The 21,744-nt window shown below is 39.3% G+C and overlaps 2 protein-coding genes across 6 annotated transcripts in view; both read left to right on the plus strand.

Annotated features, from left to right (window-relative positions):
* gphna (gephyrin a) overlaps window positions 1–8,295 on the plus strand; it is a 143,299-nt gene extending 135,004 nt beyond the window's left edge. For all 3 annotated transcript variants that reach the window (XM_030391843.1, XM_030391844.1, XM_030391845.1), the window contains 4 exons: window positions 3,581–3,684; window positions 4,601–4,697; window positions 5,166–5,304; window positions 5,412–8,295. In XM_030391843.1, the coding sequence (XP_030247703.1) occupies window positions 3,581–3,684; window positions 4,601–4,697; window positions 5,166–5,299 (335 nt within the window). In that variant the 3' untranslated portion in view covers window positions 5,300–5,304; window positions 5,412–8,295. The remainder of the gene's footprint in view (window positions 1–3,580; window positions 3,685–4,600; window positions 4,698–5,165; window positions 5,305–5,411) is intronic.
* A 491-nt stretch (window positions 8,296–8,786) lies between these two features.
* The window catches only part of pals1a (protein associated with LIN7 1, MAGUK p55 family member a), a 103,204-nt gene continuing 90,246 nt past the window's right edge, over window positions 8,787–21,744 (plus strand). For all 3 annotated transcript variants that reach the window (XM_030443849.1, XM_030443851.1, XM_030443850.1), the window contains exon 1: window positions 8,787–8,968. The gene's annotated coding sequence lies outside the window, so the exon portion shown is untranslated. The remainder of the gene's footprint in view (window positions 8,969–21,744) is intronic.

Raw genomic sequence — 21,744 nt, forward strand, 5'->3', positions numbered from 1 at the left:
CTTGCCAACATTGGGTTGTGAAAAATAGGGAGATTTTTTTCATCGGTGTATCGGCCCAAGTAACAAGGTTCCTTCGCCAGGTGTGCGATTTATTTGTCATAATTTCTTGCCTTATATTTTAAACCACACATGTCCAAAATTCTTAGAACAGTGTTTCCCCTAATTTTTTTTATAGCAGCTGTGCTCTGAGTTGATAACCTAGCAACACTAGGGGGGTATGGGGGCATGCCCCCCCGGAAAGATTTTTGAAAAGTGACCCTTTAAATCTCACTTACTCGTGAGATTTTTGAAAGAAAATCATTTTCAGAATTTCAGAATCAGAATCTAAGACATGAGACAAAATAGTGTAGAAGCTGACATTGCTGCTTGAAAATATGTTAACATCCTGAGCATTTCAGAAGTCAGTGAGCCACATGACATGGAAGCTATTGAGAAATAATTCATAATATTTATCATAATAATTCATCATAATTTCTGCATATTAATATTCATATTAAATAGAGGAAGCACTAAAATACAATAACAATAGGTGTCTTACTCGTCCAGTTTACTGATACAATCTGCAGCTGGTTTGGAGTCACTGGGTCACATGACATGAAAGATATTCTAAAAGACAGCAGTTATTTTGTATTAATTTATTTATGCTAAGTAATTTAATGACGGCCCCTAAATCAGTCTCAGTGATTCAGCGCGAGGCTCTGAGAGGTGAGCTGACCGTCCTCCTGCTGCTGACACTGGGAGAACCTCAGTAAAGTCTCAGCTGGACCCGAGTAGATATCCACAGAATATCCAAACTGAAACTAACTTCACCCCGGTTCGATGAGTCGCCTGTTGCAGCCTTTGAATAGGATGACGAGGATTTCAGTCACTCAACTTCAACGGTACAAATAGCAGTAATGACAATAATAATCGATTTCAAGATAACTTGAGGTGTGGTGCTTTCACTGTGTGCAACTTAAATTCCCCATTCGGGTCTGAGGAGATCCGGAGACGCGCGGACAACAAAGTGGAATCAGAATCTGTGGATGTTCGTGTGTAGCTAGCCGCTAGCTGCTACACGGCCCACCTCCCGAGGCGACAGACCGGAAGCATCGACACGTCCAAAACCGGACCTAGGGTAAATAATGTCCGCCACGCTTTTTCGCGAACATCGCCGTCACGTTTGCTTTGTTTCTGGTGCAGGAAGAAACGGTAAAAACTGGCTTTTGTCACGAAAATGTCCAAGCAGCAAGTTTGGTTGTTGAGGAACAGGAAGTTGTGGGAGGGACCTAGGCGGATGATTGACATGCAACGACGGTCGGTGTGTGTGAGAGTTGAGAGATTTGTGACATTTAGCGTGTTTGGAGTGTGTAGTTAGTGTGTTATGTAGTGTTTGGTGTAGTGTGTTTAGTGAGAAGTGGAGTCGTTTTTTTGTTTAATGAGGAGAAGCTGAATGTGGAGCAGGCAGTGCAGCTCTTCATTCAGCTGGAAGGAGCTCAGGCAGACCTGAGCATTGCCTGCATTTAAATGTAAATAGTTACATATAACTTTGTAAATTTTTTAAATGTATGCACACATTTAGATAAACAACAATTTATATTTGCATTATAAGTAAAAAAAAAAAAATGGATTGTTAAACATATTTGTGGTTAAAAGAATCTAACTTTTTCTACTCGGATTTCATGTTTTTTTTTGTGATTTTAGGTCCATTGTGTTAATACAGTATGTCAAAATAAAAAAAATAACTGTACAGTCACACATGTGAGGTTGTGCTGAAAATAATGACACCAGGTAAATAGCTTTTAATATGAAATATAATGGCAAAATCAAAAATAGTCAAAAACAGCCAATTATACCATGGAATATCAGATTTCACAACAAACCTAAATATCCCTGACGTCCCACCTTCAAACACAGCCTCATTTGGCCATCCATGAAAAAGCTTCTTAACCTCGCACTTTTTTACAGGAATACACTTTTCTTACGGGCACTGCACTAGTTGTAGTAAAAACAAGTATAAGGGGTTCTTGGGAGATATGAGTCAAATTAAGATGTTTGGACAAAACATGGTCTCTTGGCATCAAGGGCCAATTGTAGTTGAAACTAGGCCAGGCCATGACCGGCATCTACTTTTTGGTAGGCTTGAACTCAAAGCCCAGTATAGGATACCACACTGGAATTCTAGTGCTATATTCTCCCAATCTGCCAATACTTATCAATTTGACATTGGATAACTGATATGTTACTGTTATGGAGACATTTTCAAAATTCTGTAAGGCAGAATAATTTGAGTTTCTCCTCAATAGCAGAAAATAAATAAAGAAAATAGCAGCTCAGCCTTCTGTGGTTGTCTTCAGAGCTTGCTTCAGACAACTTTTGCTGACAGCAACTCTTGTCTTAAGCACAAGGTCTTCTGTGTTCCTTATGACCATAACATTAAGATAAATGTCAGGCAAGTAGCTTATCTAGAAGAAACCGAAACAGACACATAGAGGAACAATACTTACTTAGTTACTTGCAAATTGGGACAGTAGCCCCATTCATACTGCCCTTTGAGTTCGGGGATCCTGCGCCAATTCTTCAAATCCTCCTCTGTGTGAAAATTTTGCTGCAGCTCTGGTGCGCCCCAGAGGTAGAATCAGAGGCGATCTGTGTGAATTGATAAGCTGGCAGCGCGGAGTGGCGGCATATTGATCTGATGGTGTTCAGTCTGATAACTAAACAGATCCTTCACTCAACAACATAAAGAGAAATGTGCCACAATGCAACGTGACAGGACCAAACAACAGTAACGTAGTAACTGGTAGTGTCTTTGGCAACTTATATGAGCCAAAAAAATACTGCAGTTATACATGGAAAAGTGTCTGTCATCCTGTCTGAAAAACTGAACCTATTCCTGGCAAAAACCTTTAACTCACCAATTGTTTGTCTCCTTCTACTATTGTGTTGATATAATCACTGACACTGTGACGGTCGTCCTTCCAGACCAAGACTTCAGTACTGAACTGAACTTTCCCCAAGAAAGCATCACCCCTTCCCGCTAGTGATAGAGCCAGACAGTCTCCTATTTGCTGATGGTGATTATGTATTTATGTAATTTAGAGCGAAACATGTAACTTTGTCACTTTCCAGGATGCATGGTGGGTTAGGATCTCAATCACAAAACATTATAGCAGCATTCATATGATTATGAACAGTTAGCAGGTACCTGTTTAGATTAACAGAAGGACACTGGGGGAAACACGTTGAAAGAAACACACAGATGTCAACAACATGATGTGTACTGTCACACCTCTTTTGGATCTGCAGCGTCAGCTTGCTGTATGAATTGACACACTGGTGCGGCTTTATGCTGGAGCTGCTTGGTTGTGTGTGAACAAACAAAGGCGTAGAATTGGGGAACTGCAGAGATAATGCGGAGTCTCTGTAAAAAGGGCTAGTGCAAGAGATAAAATTGATATTAGTGCATACATATAGTAGACACTATATGCAGTAATATCAGTTGTATCAATTATTGCTAGCTAGCTAGCTCTGGAGTTGGTGGTTGGCAGATATGCCCATGTACAGTTACCCTAGCAACCAGTGTTGTGTTTTTTTCTAGGTAACCCAGTGTCTGCAGTGGTGACATGTAACCTGTTTGTGATTCCTGCTCTGAGGAAGATGCAAGGCATTCTGGACCCTAGACCTACAATAATTAAAGCGAGGGTAAAATGCATACATGCATGCACGCACGCACACCACACACACACACACACACACACACACAATATTACAAACCCATTAGTTTAAATTGAGAAGCTATTAAGTAATCTAAAGAGAAATGATGGTATATTAAGCTTAGAAGAAATCCTTCAACTTGATGACTTGTTCAATCCCCACCCTGTTGTCATGCCGTTGAGAAAGATGCTGAGTTCTTAAGAACTCCAACGGATGTTTGACTTCACTTTGAAGAGAGCACAATAAATGAACAATCAAAAACAATGTACACATCTTGGCCAGAGAAGACAGATGGTTTGAAAGAGGAGTAAAATAATCCATCAATGTCCAACTGGAACAACTGTCTTTGAACAGAGGATTACTACTTACACCCACCAGACAGCTTAACAATCAGTCACACCTGGGCTCACCTAGCCCTAGCAACCCACATGAAGGCCGGTTGGGTCAATGACCCACAAGTGGCCCCAATGACTCTGAATTACACTCCTACAAAGGGTTTAAAAGCCTGCAACTCCCCTCCAATTAGTTAGAACTAAAGAAAACTAAAAGTTAATTAAGTCCAGTTGCCTATGATATAGCACTTATAATCACTATAAAGGAGGTCATCGCCATGGGGGATCAGTAATTCATCACCTTATTACTGTATGTATCATTAAGTAACTAAAAACTTTTTGGAACAACTAGAACAGGGGGGAAATGTTATCCTGGCTCCATCCAATAGTAACAAAGTCCTCCTACGAGCACCTCTAATGCTCATGAATTAACATGTTATATTTCCGTTGTTCACCATTTCATCCCTAGTATACGGACATAAGAATGGTACTGATTTTTTTTTTGGACAGTATACAATCCATATTTATATGTCATACATTTATATGTAACATTTTCTGTGCTTGTATTTCAGCTCTCCTGTGACGTGAAACTGGATCCCAGACCAGAATACCACCGCTGTATTCTGACTTGGCATCACCAGGAGCCACTGCCCTGGGCTCAAAGCACAGGTTAACTCATAATCAAATAAATTATAATAAAATACTAAAACCCCCCCTTAAAATGGGTAATGTTTTAAAGAAGTGTCTGTTCTATTGGAACCTTAATTACCAGTGGACCAACCAAACAGTGTAGTAATCAATAGCAGTGGAAATTACACTTGTGCCCCAAATTCAACAAAGGATTAAGGTTAATTGATTGTCCTTGGACAGCACTTGGTTGCACAATATAATGAGAGTTTGTAGTCCTCGTCAAGCTAGACACAAAACATTTACACAGGCAACTAAATTGAGAATAGCATTTGACTAAAAAGCTACAGCAATTTATGCAGTTATGTACAGATATACATATGCACAGATCCAGTCCAGTCCAGAACAGTCCCTGATTTACCATTCCAGCCTGACCCCATAGGGTTAACAATGCACTTATAACCCACACACAGGCTGATGTATTAACACTCTCTGTTCCTCTTTCTCAAGGCAACCAGGTATCCAGCAGGCTAATGTCAATGCGTAGCGCCAATGGTCTTCTGATGTTACCACCTAAGACAGAGCAGTATGTGGAGCTGCATAAGGGAGAAGTTGTAGACGTCATGGTCATCGGACGGCTATGATGCAGGTACATTACATTCTGTTTCAGGTTCACAGGAGCACTACACATATATTTTAACAATATTAAAGAGAGAAGAAAACACATCATATTATAACAAAACATTTTCTCCCCAGACTTCAGTGTCACTCGCTACCTATAACCATGGCAGTGCCAGGACTTCCTGTCTGGACAGGAAACAGGCGGGGGCAGGAAGTGGTGCATGTCTACCTGGTCACCATTAGCTGTGATGTCATATGCAACAGCCAATCGGAGCCAACAGAGGCTGAATCCTTATTGGTCTGCTCTGAGGAGATCACTGTATTTCAATGGACAAAAAAATAAAGTAAAATAAGAGATTTATCTGTATTATTATTATTATTATTATTATTATTATTATTATTATTATTAACCTGATGATAATGATTATTAATATTCTTAAATGATATTCTATTTATTATTATTATCATGGTTCTGACTAAATATTATCATCTAAGTAGTAATTATGCCCTCTCTCCTGTTTATTTGCTCTGTGCTTAAACATTTTCCCCTGATTTTTCCCTGGTAGATACAGAGATATAGATTCCTGCCCCTCCTCCCTTCCTCATGAACATTTCCCTCTTATTTCGCTACCTTCTTTCACTCTTCTTGTTCTTGTTCTTCTTTTCTGATTTGGCATCCTCTATCCTCTATGGAAACTCCTTGATAACCCTTGTCTCACTACATCTTCTCATGGAACACACTGATCAACACATCAGTGTTGACAGAAATATGAACTAAAGGCTTATAAAGACATATTTGGATGTTACTGATATAGTTTGTGCCAGTACAGTAAATATGAGTTTTCTGCCAACAGAGGAATAATACAAGGGTATTTTTAACTTTTTTTCTCCAGATATAACACTTTCAAACTATACTTAGACACTAAAACTTATCATGACTCTCAATGAAAGCCATGAAACTCTTTGATGTGGGTCAGGGGCTCAGCTTTAAGGCGGGGTGAGCCAGGATTCATTGAGTCGCCATACTGTAATGATTACTCTGGTCCGACATTAAATATGAAAATTATTGTTTTAATAAAATACATAACGACTTCCATGATCTGTAGTCAGGGAGGGACCGTCCTCATAACAGTGATGGCACACATTGGTAGTATTAGTTTGACCAAAATACTACATTCAGTTGGTGTTATGGGAGTTTATAGTTTACACAAGAATACTGCAGTATGAAATTGAAATGGTTAATCTTCATAAATGTGTTGTTTGCATTTTAAGTATTGGAGGATAATGCTTGTGATATTCTAAACTTTTCTTATTATCAACTATTCCCAAAACAGGAGGAACGTGTACATTTGTCGGGGATATTTTCAGCTGCGGATTGATACACATCTGGTGCTCCACTGAGTTTTTCGGGCAGCAGGATGGTGCAAGTGTGACCCTGTCAAATTAAACGGTAGTGTGTGTATTCATAGTAATGAAGGAACATGTCACCCAGTGCAATGGCTCACTGATGTGTTTATGCCCTCGAGCACAGAGGAAGTCAGTATGTCTGAATTTGGAGGCGCACACAATGCTTGTTTGTTTGATCAGTTTATTTTTGATTTTGGTAGTTTGATAGGAGTATTGGTAGTTGGGAAAATGTAGAATATGATCAGCCTTATCCTTAAAAGTCCACGCCACCAGTTTTACACATTAGAGTGTGTTTACAGGTCTTGGTAAGTTCTGCTGTGTATGTGGAAAAAAGGTCTTGCAGTCTAATATCTGTTATTAAAAACCGAAATTCCTAAAAACTTAAAAAAAGATATCACCTCTTTATTCTACTGCATTCTTCTTCTTTTTTAAAACCTGGTACCTACATTATCAACAATGCAAATTAGTCATCATTGGAGGCGATTTATCAGAATACATGCAGTTTCCTCTGGAGCAACAAAAGGCTTTGTTCTACTTTTTCACATAAGTAGTAGCATTTCCCGAGACCTGTAAACACCTTTTAATGTGTAAAATTGGTGAAGTTACCCTTTAAACACATAAAGATTAATGACTTTACAGAGTTGACAACTAGTCTCAAAAGCTGGCTTCTGTTTCACCAATCATGCTCCTCAGTATTCTTCCAAAACCAACAAACATGAATGAACGTGTTGCTTGAGTAAGATGTGACTTTACCCAACCGAGAAGACTCCGACCGACATCACTTGAGAGCAAGGTGCCGCATTCGGGTGCTCGTAAACATGATAATGTTAAGGTGCCGGGTGTGTGCTGTTGGGGTCGCCGAATTGCAGAAAATTTCAAATTCTGCATAATGTTGCTTTAATGATAAGTAAATGCACCAAGATGAAATAAGATGTGTTTTTTAAGGGTGTCAGTTGCTGATATGAAGTGTTAACTTCCACATCAGAAGTTTGTGTCTATTAACTTTCCTTTGTGACCTGAATTACAGCACTATTAAGAATTTCTGAGCTTTGACCACTTTCCCAGGTAGGCTGAAGCAGTCTTCCTCCACCCCTCCTGTCATTTCTCCCATTTCTACCATATACCATATGTGCCTCATGTTGTGTTCATGTCATGTAGTGGAAGAACAGAGTGACATTTCTTGCAAGATTTAAAAGTGGTCAGTCATTCGGTGGAAGGCACACATCCAAATGAAATAATAAAGTATTAAATGTAAGAAAACTAACCACATTTCTGTTTTCCACAACTCATATTTAAGATAAACCGATTATGACATGAACGCAGCATCAGAGCACATTGTGGCTCCTGCCCAATGAGGACTAATCCAACCCAGAAAGATTAATTTGAGTAAGAAGCAAGTTATTGAAAACTGCCTTTGTATTGAGTGATTCGTAACACTGGACTGAAGTCAGTGTCACACTGCACACACTATAAACTATGACCAGCACTTGTAATGAAGCAATGACACAGCATTCTACTACTACTAATGTATAAATATTATGAAGAGGATGTTTTTTTTCTGTAATATTGAAACTGAAGATGAATTAATAAAAATGATCATGATTATTCTGTACTTCTGTTCGAACAAGTTTCTTTTCTATAAAAACATCTGTGATAAAATATCAAAAATTGATATTGATTAATTTGGTCATTACAGTAATTTCATTAATAAGGGAAAGCCCACAGCTTTTTGCAAAACTAGAAACACTATAGTTTTGTGCAGTAATTTCATTAATAAGGGAAAGCTCACAGCTTTGTGCAAAACTAGAAACCCTAGTTTTGTGCAGTGATTTAATAACTACAGGGAAGTCAGATATAACATCCGAGGAAAGGTAACATTAGAAGAATTCTTAAAATAACGCAATTCTAAATATCTAAATGTATATTCCATAATGTAAACGCTACAATTTTGTTAAAACCTGACTCAGCTGTTGAGCAAATGTATGTCGATCGATCGATCGATGTAGCAATGGGTTTGGACGAAATACTTTTCATTACTGTATCCAATCAGCATTATTGTTTTATCTAGCTGGTGGCACGTCGTCTCCTCCCCCTGCCTGCAATTGGTCATGACGGTTTGAGAGACGGAGAAGGGGGTTTATGCTGCTATGTCCGATAGGCGGCAAGTCTTTTAGTGTGAAACTGAATTACAAACATAAGGGCCGAACAACGATTTGGATTAAAACTACGACGTATTTACTAGTTCCCAGTTGGATTTAGCAGCTAAAGGAATACCCAGAAATCGAGTGAGTAACGTTATTCCAGTGTTTTCGGTGTGGTCTGAAGCGGCTTTGTTATCAACAGGTGCTGCAGGAAGGAGCAGGCTAGCTAGCTAGCTAGCTAGCAGCTAACATTGGCCTAATAACGTTAGGTAAAATGAACTCAAACTTTTAAAAAATAAAGTACATTTTTGTAAGGGTGGCTACTCACTGAACTGTTGAGAAATGTTATACTAATTGAAGGCACTTTACTGCTACTAGAAATTAAGCCAATTAGCTTATAATTCAGCTTTCATGTATTACTTTGGTTGTGGAAATGGCTAATCAAAACAGATTTTTTTTCTTTTATGTAAGTGACAAAAAGTGACATACCGCCTTGTGAAATACTAAACAAAACTCCAATTTACAATCTTTGATGGAATAAATTGCAGACGATATGTGAATTCGAACTGTTAACAATTACTTTAGAAAACTGTGTTTAGTTTGTGTGTTTTCATCACGTTGCAAAGGCTAACGTTAATGTCACAGTGTCATAACGCTACCTTTTATGGTCACTGTACATTACAACAACATAGGTAAGTTGCCTGTTTTGATGACAATTAGCTCCTGGTTGTTCCATAAAGTTAGTCTCAACACTCCACATTAGTAAATAAACATGAAGGGCGTCTGTGATCATCAGAAATCGCATACGATATATCAATCGAAACTTAGCGATTTCTAATTCAATCTAAATGTATACTGCAATGGGTAATCTGGGGACTCACAAACTCATGGCTTGCAGTAACCGTTGTGTACCCACAGTGTGCTGTGAGAGAACAAATCTGTAACAGCCACATTTTTTCAAATAGAGCAACTTTCAATCTTATCTCTGGTAAGAGAACTGAGGGGCAGCTGAATTGGGCTGTGCCAATATGAGATTACACGAATACCACTTAAAGCAGTAGAAATGGCAATGTTGTGTGACTTCCTTTCTTTATGTTTTCATCTGATTTCAAATCCTCAGATTAGTCAAGATTGTGAATCAGTAAACTGTCAATGTTTAGCAAAAGGGTTATCATACAGCTGATGGCTGCTTTCTATTTAGTAACTCCATGACTTTGTATGAAAGGCCTGTGCTATGTTTCCCAGATGCAGTAGTTTTGGCTGGGATGCAGACATGGAGGATAAGTAAGTGAAGATAGATTCAAAGACGGAGGAGGAGAAAGGCAATCATGTTACCATTTGACCTTATTACAAGGTGTTGTCTTGAAAAGCACAAACTAAGAAATCACCTAATGTCAGAGACTGATTCTCCCTTTGCTTGTCATTATGTGTGCCTGATAGTGTCGAGGCAAATCTGATTATAACACTATGCTGCTTTGGCATTTTGTCTGACACAGTGTCATGGTTTACACTCTCTTGTCCTTGAACAAACATAGTTGTAATTAGGGATGGGTACCGAATTCGGTACTTTTATTGGTACCGACCGAATTCCCCCCGAAGTACCGAGTATCGATTCACGTGAAGTCAATCGGTACCACATTTCGGTACCTGAACGCACCTTCACGGGCGTCTGTTAGAGCGGAAGTACGGTATGGACGGGACAGGGACTGAACGTAAAGTACGTTGCATTCTCTGTCTTCAAAATAAGAGCTTTACATTGCACCCCATTGGAGTTTAGAACTGGTTTCTTAGCGGGGGCTTTTAATTTGAAAGTAGCGACCGGTATTAGCTTGGTGCTACGACACAAGCGGACAATGAAGACAGCCACAGAGACCGAGGAGACGCTAGCATCTCCTGGATCTCTCAGCGGCTGTCCAGTTGCTCATCTCGACGTCCGCGGATAAAGTGATGGACTGACTGCTGTGATCAGCTGTTTCCTGGTTTTGAAACTCCCCGGCTGTGGGTCGCACCATAGACATATATACAAAGACGCCTCATTGAGCGCTGGACCGTACGTCAACGTCGCCGCCATGGGAGGAGGCAGCTCAGCCCCGTAAACTAATACGAGTCAATGAAGTGAACTTTATAAAGCTCACTTCTACAAAGTGCCATAAGTTAATAAGTTAATTCAGGAAACAGATACGAACTAAAAACAACGTAACGTTCTCTGATGACTATAAACATTAACTACTTCTTATATGTTCAGTCTACAGGTCCAAACCACCAAACCACAATATGTATTTTTTATAATGTTTAACAAGTGTTTATAGCTGCTAATGTATCTTACGCTGTTACTGTGATGATACATGACAGTTAAATATTTAATCTGTGTCTATAATAACCAGATCCTGACATGTAAATGTGACATCTTTCTACCATACTGTCAACTTGTTTAATTAAATTTAAGTTTAAATAACTGACTTCATAATATATGAATCAGAATCAGAAATACTTCATTGATGCCCGACGAGAAACTGCAGCGTTACAGATGCTCCCATTCAAAGTCAAGAATATGCAGAAAAATAGTACTACTACTACTACTACTACTACTACTACTACCAATAATAATAATAATAATAATAATAATAATAATAATAATAATTAAAACTATATATGGTGCGTATTTATAATAGTAGCCCACTGCAACTTTACTCTTTTTTTTTTACTATAATTAGATGTTATTTTATACAATATCATATGTTATAATGTTCTTTCATGGAGTATATCTCTGTACTGCTGAAAAAAAGAAAGCAGGCTCACTGCTGCTGCAGTTTATCTTGATTTGCAGACTTTGTTAATTTTTTGTCGCAATGATTATTATTAGTACTTAGATCATCAAAAATCAAGCATAATGTGACCATAGATAGACACTTAAACAAATATTCAAAATTCAGAAGTTTTTACAATTTTTTTTATATACAAAATAACTTTAATTACCACACATATAGGCAAAAAAGTACCGAAAACAGGTACCGATATATACCGGTACCAATTCGCAGGTACCGAGTATCGGTACCGTATCGGTTAAAATGTGATAGGTACTCATCCCTAGTTGTAATGCCCTTGGAAAAGAAACTCAATTTTGAGAAGAATAGTAAACTTTAGTTTACTTAGCAAAGTTTAGAATCTTTATGTCAATGACTGACACACCTGCTAGATGAATGTTAGAACAGAAATGTAGGCGTGTAAACATCACAACTCTTAAAGGAGAACTTCGGTCGATTTAAACATGCAGCTTCATTGCTCAAGCTACCCTTGACTTGCCAGTACCGAAGACGCGAACAAATTTGGTCCAGCCATTACAGAGCTCCGTGAACGGAGATGTAGCATTGACAGCTAACAGCATGGGGTCAGAACTTTACACTGTGTTTTTAGCGTCTTAACATGCTCCACATCTCACACCAAAAGTTATGCAACATCAGCAGACACCTTACAACACAGCACTGTAGCGTGTATGACTCAAAATGAATAAAAAAGTAGTTAAAACAGTGTGTTTGTGCAAGCAGCCACGTACCTGTTTGTTGACATCCGTGTGTTCCGGTAGCTAGACCAAACTAGCATATCCATGCTACACTACATTGTCAAATTTAAAACATTTATTACAAAATAATTTAATAATAACTTATATATTCAGTAAATTGGAAACTTAAACAAAATAACCTGCCATCTAGTTTCTGCAGAGCTTGCAAACTGTGGCTTTTTTGTCGACGCGAAATACTTCCACACCAGCGACTTCAGTGAAAGAGGAGGGGGTTCATGTTCTGTCGATGGATCTCCTGCATCTGCAGTTGCCATTGTTGTAAGAGTGGCGTAGCCCCTTTCAGGAATAGGGCAGTGCATGAGGTGTGTGTGCGTAAGGTGCGAGTGGGTGAGCGAGAGTGAGGGAGCGTGCGTACATGCGGACACTAGTGAATAAATGGGAGAGGAAGGAGAAGCGAAAGGAGTAGCAGTTGTAGTGACGTAGTAGTGATTTTTTTTTTAATGGAAAAATAATAAATGACTATTTAGATTAGGGAACACACACCTGATTACTCGAGCTCAGGAATTAATCTGACTAAATTAACCGATTGATATCCCTGAAGTTTAACTGAATTGGTGTAATACTGTGACAGTTCTCTTAATTTGTTTTAAAAATGTATTTTTTATGGCAGAATGCTGAGGTTGAATTGAGGAGTCCTGACCTGTCAAGGCATGGTCATTAAACCTATGAGGGTGTTCTGTGGTGTCTGGCAATGGGACCTTGGTAGTGAATTGCCTTAGGGGGATGCCTTTGCTATGAGGGGTGTACTTTGTCCACAACAGTGTTTGCAAGGGTGGTGTGTGTAAAGTAGCATCCACATGAATGCCAGGATCCAGGGAATCCCAGCAGAACATTGCATTAATACGAGATGTTCAATCTTCCTCAAATCACCTGTCAGTAGGGGTGTGCCAAAATATCGATACTACGATATATCGCGATATTTCGTCTTGAGGTACATTATCGATACACTAAATTTATTTTCTTTTTTTGGCCCACCACCTCCACCCCTCTTCGGAGGACAGCTTTATCTTTATTCAAATATAGGTATACAACCAAATAAAATAAAAAAAATGGTTTAAGTAGTTTTGAAACCCACACATATAGATATTTAATGATAGTTGTAGTCAGTGTGTGTGTTAAGAAGAGACACTGTGCAATATACTCTCTGTTTACTTGGCTGTCATTTATGTGAAATTGATTGACAATGTTTTGTCATTCCTGTGAAATGGATTCAGTGCAGTCAATAAATTCTGAATTTCTTCATTGACACAGATATCGTGATGTATCGTGGATGAAATTTCTTGCAATATATCGATTATCGCAGAATCACTGTATCGTGATATTATCGTTATCGTGGGCAAAATATCGTGATAGTATCATATCGCGTGGTACCTGGTGATACCCAGCCCTACCTGTCAGTGGTTTCAATGTTGTGGCTAATCGTTTTGTATAGGGCTGCCCGATGAATCGAATTTTCATCGCCATCGCGATATGAACATGTGCAATAAACACATCGCAAAAGACTGCCTGACACACGATGAATAAAAAAAATCATTTTGTTTACATGCGTCGTGCATGCACCTTGAGCATGCCAACAGTTAGCCTATCAGACGGAGCCCCAGATACAAGGGCCAATCAGATGAAGCCCCAGCTAGCCGTTAGCTACCCTGACAAAATTAATTGGCATCAGCTTGATGGTGACTGCCAGGTTATGATGGCTGAGGGAAGAGAGAGAGAGAGAGCTGAAGTGATGAAAAAATGTGGTCGACGAAGACCTTGTGGTGAAAAGAAACAACACTTCTGCTATATGGACCTATTTTGGATTCAGGAGAGACGACGTGTTACAAACATGCCAAGCAGTTGTTGCAGCTTCTAGAGGAATCACAACCAACCTCCATCACCACCTGCAATACAACCATGAAGACCTTCACGAACAATTCAAAACTAACGTTAGCCATCATTAACTGTATAGTTAATAATATGCAAACTTCTATATTTGTTTATTAATTGCAAGTTATATTGTCATCGCAATATTGAACAGTGTTATCGCAAATCACAGATTTTCCTCATATCGTGCAGGCCTAGTTTTGTAAGAAGTCAATATGTTAACGAAAGGTTTGGACTAACTTCTCTCTGTTTTGATGTTGTTATTTACAGCAACTAACAAACCTTACATTTAAGAATTCTATTGTGTGAGTGTGGTGTTACAAAATGATTAATGGGCTTTATTGGGTAAAATAAAAGTTGTTTTGGTACATGCAAGTAATATCTAGCTGGTCAGCCGAACCTACCCTTTATTTAAAGGCTGTGTACTATAGACTTTCAGCCTAGCCACTGAGCAGCAGGTGTTTGTGGTTTATAGTATACTGTACTGAACAGTATGAACACCCTGGTGCTCTAAAAGGGAACTGACCTTTAGATCCACTGCCAAGTATGAGGTCACATTGCTATGGTGACAGGGTCAGAGCTGACTTTTATGAACACATTGTACACACTCTGTGTGCTGGTGAGGACAGGCACATTGGGCCACAGGCCACCAAAAAACACAGAAGTCCTCTGTTCTCTGGAATGCTCTCTCATTCTCACTCTGGATCTCTGACCTGATTGGGACCCAAAGCTAGGCTACTGCAAAACTAAAATGTGTCACCAAATCAGAATTAAACATATACTGGGGAAGATAATGTCTGCCCTGGATGTGTTGAAAGTTCCTTCCAGGCTTTGGCTAGTTAGCATACTATTTGAGCATTTTCTGAGCAGTTTCAAGCAGTCAGTTAGCCTGCTAAGACTATGGGGCTCCCGTCATCTGAAGAAGTTGATGAATGTATAGTTAAAGTATTGAAAAAATACATTTCTGTTTACAAAGCTGTTCCACCACCCCAAAAAAACAACAGCAAAAATGTTTTTATTTGTATTATTTTAAACCTAATGGTCATCTTAGAGCAGGCATGTACCCTTATATTTATAAAGGATGTGGTTAACAGATTAATTTCACAATTCCACAAATGTGTCTCTAGTAGGGTTGGGTACCTAACTTGGTGCTTTTAAGGGTACCGACCGAAGTACCAGTTCACATTATATCAATCGGTGCCAAAATTCAGGACCTGATTGGGCATCTTAACAGTAACGTTATAGAGACATAATTAGATGTCTCTCCACCAAAATGTTTTTAAGTTTGCAAAAAAAGTGTGTTTTTGAAACCTCAGTGTGAAACCAATAGTATGTAAACTCCATACTGTCCATAAGGAAATGTTACAATATGCATTCTTTGATTCCCGAATCAATTTTATATTGCAAGCATTCAGCCGGTTAGCTCTATGCTAACACATAATTGGCTTCTTAATAATGCACTAATGGAGGTTAGCATTGCAACTCTGATAAAAGTGTATGTACAAACAATATGTTTTGAATAATGTACTTTTCATAAAATGGCAAGTGTGCTCATATTTACAGGCATTTTCAGTATTTTTTCTATTATTACAGAGAGAGTTAAGTACCAGGAAAAAGGTACCATTTGGTACTGGTATCAAAATGGGCATCAGTTCAAATGGGAATATTACCCAACCCAGCACCGTTTACTGCACCATTACTTCATAGTTGAAAGCTTGCCCACTTCAAGTTTGTCAGAGTTTTTCGGGAGGTTATTTAAATCTGTTCTTTCTATTGATATTTTCCAATTCAGTACATCATAAATTACATTATTAATTAAGTATTCTTACAAATCCCCAGCTTGTGTCTGTATTCCTACCTCTCTCCCTTCTCTTTGTCTGGTACAGTGTGGTACAGCCCTTTTTAAGCGTGTGTGTGTGTGTGTGTGTGTGTGTGTGTGCGCGCGTGCGTATGTGTGTCTGTGTTATAGTGTGTACTGTTAACACAAGATAAGGGGCAGCTCTGCTTCTTTTCCCAAATGACAATCTGCTTTACTCTTTGTGTCAGATAGTTATTTGGTTATCAAGAGTTGAACACAAAGTGCTTGAATGATAAGCAGTCTTGCCGTCTGTTATATTTTGTAGCTGGTCAGAAATGTTTCTTAAGCCCCATTCACACTGCCCTTTCAGTACGGGAATCATGTGCCTATACTTCGCCTCACCATTCCGTGTGGTTCCATGGCCTGATTTCCCTCATTTCTGCTGTCAAAGCATAAGATGCAGAGAGATTGTTTTATTAATACAGTGAGTGTAATATTTTACATGTTGTGGCCATAACTGTGCTGCGACAATATAAAACTTAAAAGTAGTTCACACAGTATCCATCCATCTGCGCCTCTTGTTTCATTGTTGCTTTCTGCTTATAGTATTAAAGTAAAAAGTAATGCTGTTTCTCTGTTTGTAATCACACGTAATTGAAATCAGTGTTCCCACAGAATCAGACTTCAATTGTCCACCAACCGAGTCAGCTAACTTCCAATTTAGCACCGAGCTAACTTGGATGGGGGATAAAATGTAATCAGGCAGCTCTTCTAGACGCTCCAAATTGTATTGGACCGAATTACCCAAATTCTGATGGTAAAACGAGTCATTTCTTGGGGGTTAGGACATTTTTATTAGCGTTTTACAGACAAGTCTTTCACAATGTTAGCTTTTGGGAAAAAATCCCCAGTGCATCACATGATGATATAATTGGCTGTGACAAAAACTGGCTTCAAGGCCTTGGGCTCTTAGTGGGGCTTGATCTCAACGGTGAGGCCACTGGTCTTCTTTGCAGAGAAAGTTACAGTCACGCCAACTGCGTTAAATAGTCCTCCTCCTCTTGTTTGTTGGTTCTACCAGCAGACCAAAAACCACACTGCCATCTGCAACAGGTACGCTGTCTTGAGTGAGTGAGAACAGGACGCACGGCTCCAGAAATAGAAAATCAATATGTGGCGGCCATTGTTGCGGACCGCCATGAATAAATGAATGTGTAGGAAAGACTCTGGAAGTGTCAATAGACAAAATTGACCTGTGGTTATGTTCAGAGTGAGCAGCCACCTTTTAACTGGTTGTAGTGTGAGTAGATTAGTAATATTGTACAGTGTGTTCCCAGCTTTAATTGCTCTTTTTTGCTATTTTGTTCTTACACTTCTTGACATATGTAAGATTTGAACGTGCACCCAGAAAGTGAAAATCACTTTTCTTGTAGTCATTAAAATTATAGCTGCAAAAACTGTAATAATCTACACATGCGCTGTTTACATAGTCCCACAGATACTTTCTGCTGCAACAAGGACTAATCCTTGACAGATTTCAACAATCAAAGTCACAAATGGGGTTTTTAATGTAAATGACTAAAATGTACACAAATTAAATAGAAATTACCGTAAATGTATTGAGGTGACAAACAGATTTCCTCAATACGGTACTGTACAGTACATTAAATTGCATCATAACAATTTTGACTTCATCATGTCTTCATACAGTAGTATATTTTGTGTTTTTATGGGTTTCATTTAGGTTTCATTGAATAAAAACATGGTCAGCTCTCAGGCAGATCCAGTAAATGTTTGCATATCAAAATTGTTCTGAAAATTTAAGTTGTAAATATTTAAAAAAATTAGCAAAGATGACCAACAAAATGAGAAATTATACTAGTGACGTTATGTCAAGTTAGAATACTAACCAGCTAACAGTGAAAACGCCAACCCTCCCCCTGTCCTCTGAGCTCCCAGCCCAGGCAGAGTCAGCTAAGAGGGCTGTGGCTAACGGGGCTAACTTGCTTACAGCAGCTACTGTTAGCAGCAGTTAACAGTCACTCTGGTTTTATATGCCGATAATATTAATCGGACAGGTGGCTAACTCTCACGCATTACACCTTTAATTATGATTTCTCAGGTCTGCTTCTTTGCAAGACAACAGTTCACCTGACACAAACAAGTCGTCTGGGACCTGCTCGGCTCTGTACTGAGGGGTTAATGTCAAGTTTTGCAATTTTTTCAACCGACAAAGACAGAGCCGGGCAGCCGCTTCTATGGAAGCAAATTTGTACCATAATTCAAATTAAAATGCATTTACAGAAATGCTTTTTCATTTTAAGAATGTAGCTGCATTTTTTGACTCATAAATAAAATTAGTAATAAATCATCCAAATTGCATTTTCATTTTCTTCTTCAAGACTGCTTATTATGTAACTTAATTCAAATGATAAGGAAAAGGACATTTAAGATATAATTTTCAAAAGATGACCCAGCAAATAGGTACCAAAATTCAATTTGAAATGTCAAATTTGAAAATTAAAATGCATTAGCCGAAATGCTTTCTCATTTCAAAGTCAGAACTGCATTTTTGACTCATAAATAAAATTAGTAATTTGATCTGTTAATGTTAGGTGTCTTTAGCAAAGGTGAGACCCAGAAGCGGACAGGAGGCTGTAGCTGGATGCATGGAGTGTTTATTGTAACACGGACAAAGTCAGAGTAGGAGGGGGTGTGCACGGGGAAGCCACGCTCCGGGGCGCCGGAGAGCTGGCAGTCCTGTCCGCACTCGAAGGAGCACCGGGCGGGTGGAGCTGGAGCGGATTGAGTGGATTGAGCAGTGCTGCTCAGTTTGTCTTTGAAAAAAAGAAAAAAAAAAAAGCAGAGGAGAAGACAATAGGCTACCTATGTATTTTTTATTCAATACAAACTACATGAAATTGATTGTGTATCCATCTCTTATAGCCATAGACGGATTATCATGACCACGGGCCTACACACGCAAACTGTGCGCACGAAAAGGCTGTTACATTATTACATTGAATGTAATAACGTCCGCAAATGTAATAAACCTCAAACACCTACTAATACTGACCGTACGTGCAAAATCCAGCTGCTGACCCTCCGCTCCGCTGTCACACAACGGATCCCCCGTCCGCGCTCCCTCTCTCTCTTATAATTGTTTGCCCAAAAAATAATTTCCATGAAGAAAACATTGCCTGACCTTTAAATTTAAATTCCCATTGACAATACAAATCTCAAGAAATCTGGATGTATTGCTCATTTGTAAACACAACACTTATCAGTCTATAGGCAAGAATCTAAAGGTTTATTAATTCAATTCATTTCAAATTCGCTTTATTGGCATGAATGCCACAACAACAATATTGCTCCAAGCACCAAGAACCACGAAAAGAATACCTAGCACAGTACCATTATACTTGCTGTCTGTGTGTATGTGAAATAATAATAACAATAATAATAACTTTGAACATTATCACAATTAAGTTATCAATCTGCGATGTAAAGAAAATGCAAACATTACAGACTTCGAACCATTTTCTAAAAGTGTCTGTATTTTAATTGAGAATAGTTTTTTATATAAATTACACAAAAGGAAAAGAAAATGTGATTTGTTTGACCTATTTCAGCCATAAGCGGTCATATTGACCGCACATCATTTCGCGGGCTTTCATTCATTGTCTCTCTTGTCTCTAACTTTGTTAGCGGTCTCCAGCTGTGCGACTGTAACACAACTTTATATGAAGAAGGACTAACACTAATAGCTTAATTGATTCTTATTTCTTCCACTTACAGAAGTGTTTACGACTCGAAACAATGTTATTATATATGACGTTTCTAAACCAAATGTCGCAGCACAAATGCATCAAATTCCCACATCCAGTTACGCAGGCAGCTGTCCAGGTGCTGAACCAGGTGACAGACGAAGGCTCCACTCTGCGTTCTGATGTTTGCTGGGCAGATCTGTCCCCCTTGGTTTCTCATCCACTCTGTTGTGGGAGATCTCCCACAGAGCAAAAGAAATACACAATTTTTCTCTCTCGGCTGAACTCTAGCTTGAGCCCACTTCACCCAGGCGCGAGCCTGCAGCCCCCGCTCCTGCTGACAACAGACCGGGGGAGAAAACAGACATTCCTTTGCTCAGAACCCATAACAGGCTGTGTCTGAATATGTCCGAAGATCGGTATAACGCATTGGAGCAATTCGGAATGGAGGGTTTCCCCAATAGACTTTTCGGAGTAGCGGGGTCTTTGAAAAAAAGGGAAACCCCGCCATTACGATGAATTGAAGTCTATGTTCGCAACAGCGGGGTTTCGGAAAGGCGGGGCTCCAGGCTAAAAAGCGCCGCCCGGTGATTTTGTGACCCGCTGCAGGTGCGTGGGTGTGGGGGAGAGAGAGACATTAGCTTCTAGCACTTTGTAGAAGAAGCTTTATAAAGTTCACTCCATTGACTTGTATTAGTTCACAGGGCTGAGCTGCCACATCCAATATGGGGGCGACGTCGTACGGTCCAGCGCCGATACCTTCAGTTTATTACCGGGAATACTGACTGTAAAGTACCGTGTGTGTTTCATGGGTCTGACTGTGAGTCTGCAGTCTGACCCACCGTCACTGCTAGCAGCTCTTCAGAGCGGCTTCATTACGATCACCGTAAATGTTAGAGAATTTCGCACTGGAAAAAAAATGTGCGGCTGATTTAACCAAGCAAACGCGAACCATGGCTGGCTTGACCGCAGTACAGAACTGGACATGGTGGTGATTTCCCCGCTGTTTCTGAAAACATGTACCACAGTCTATGCTACCAACACAGCCTTCACACTCTCCTCTTGTCCCTTCTCTTGCTCCAGTGTCGAATAAGCACACCGTGTGTAGCACGCATACCTGTCAACAGGTAACCTGTCAATACCTGTCCCCCCCCCCCCCACACACACACACACACACACAAAAATTACAACTAAGATGATCTGTCACTGTAGTTAAGTTAATTAAGTGTTTGGTAAAGGCTATGGTGATTGAGTGTGTGTGAGAGAGAGATGGGTAACAATAAGTACAGTAATACCATAGCTTACAAGAAGTACTACCTTTTTTTTCATCAGAGCAGTGCCAGTGAGCAGTGGCCTTTGTATGTAGCTGGTCATGGGCTGATAATGGACCTGACTCCACATGCATCTCAATGGTTCCTTCTCCGGCTCTTTCTCTCTGCTCTCCTCCTGTCTCTTGTCCCTTCAACCTCTTCATCTCTCTCTCCTGTCTCATCCTCTGTTGAATTTTTAAAATGAAAAGTCTAAGTGTACTACTGAGTCATGACCGAATATTGTAATGCCATGTTTAGTCACATTATTATTTATCCATCCAAACATCCAAATAATATTATTGATGGATAATTCATACTGCGACTGAACATGGCCTTAAAATATTCTGATTCATTGCATGTCCTTTCATTTTGTTCGCCTCGGCTACAGTACAGTAGGTAACAGGTTAGCATCTCTAATGGCTATCTGTTGCATCTGTAGACTAGTTCACTATTTTTCTCATTCTCTTAGCTTATTACAATTCTCACCTTTCCTCCTCTGCCTTTCTTGCTGCAACAAATGCATGGATTAAAGCAAAATATATTTTGACTGAAACCCTTTTTCAAGCTGTAGCCAAGTCATATTTCCAATTTGTAATTTG

Source organism: Sparus aurata, chromosome 16, assembly GCF_900880675.1.
Source record: "Sparus aurata chromosome 16, fSpaAur1.1, whole genome shotgun sequence".
Taxonomy (NCBI): Eukaryota; Metazoa; Chordata; class Actinopteri; order Spariformes; family Sparidae; genus Sparus; species Sparus aurata.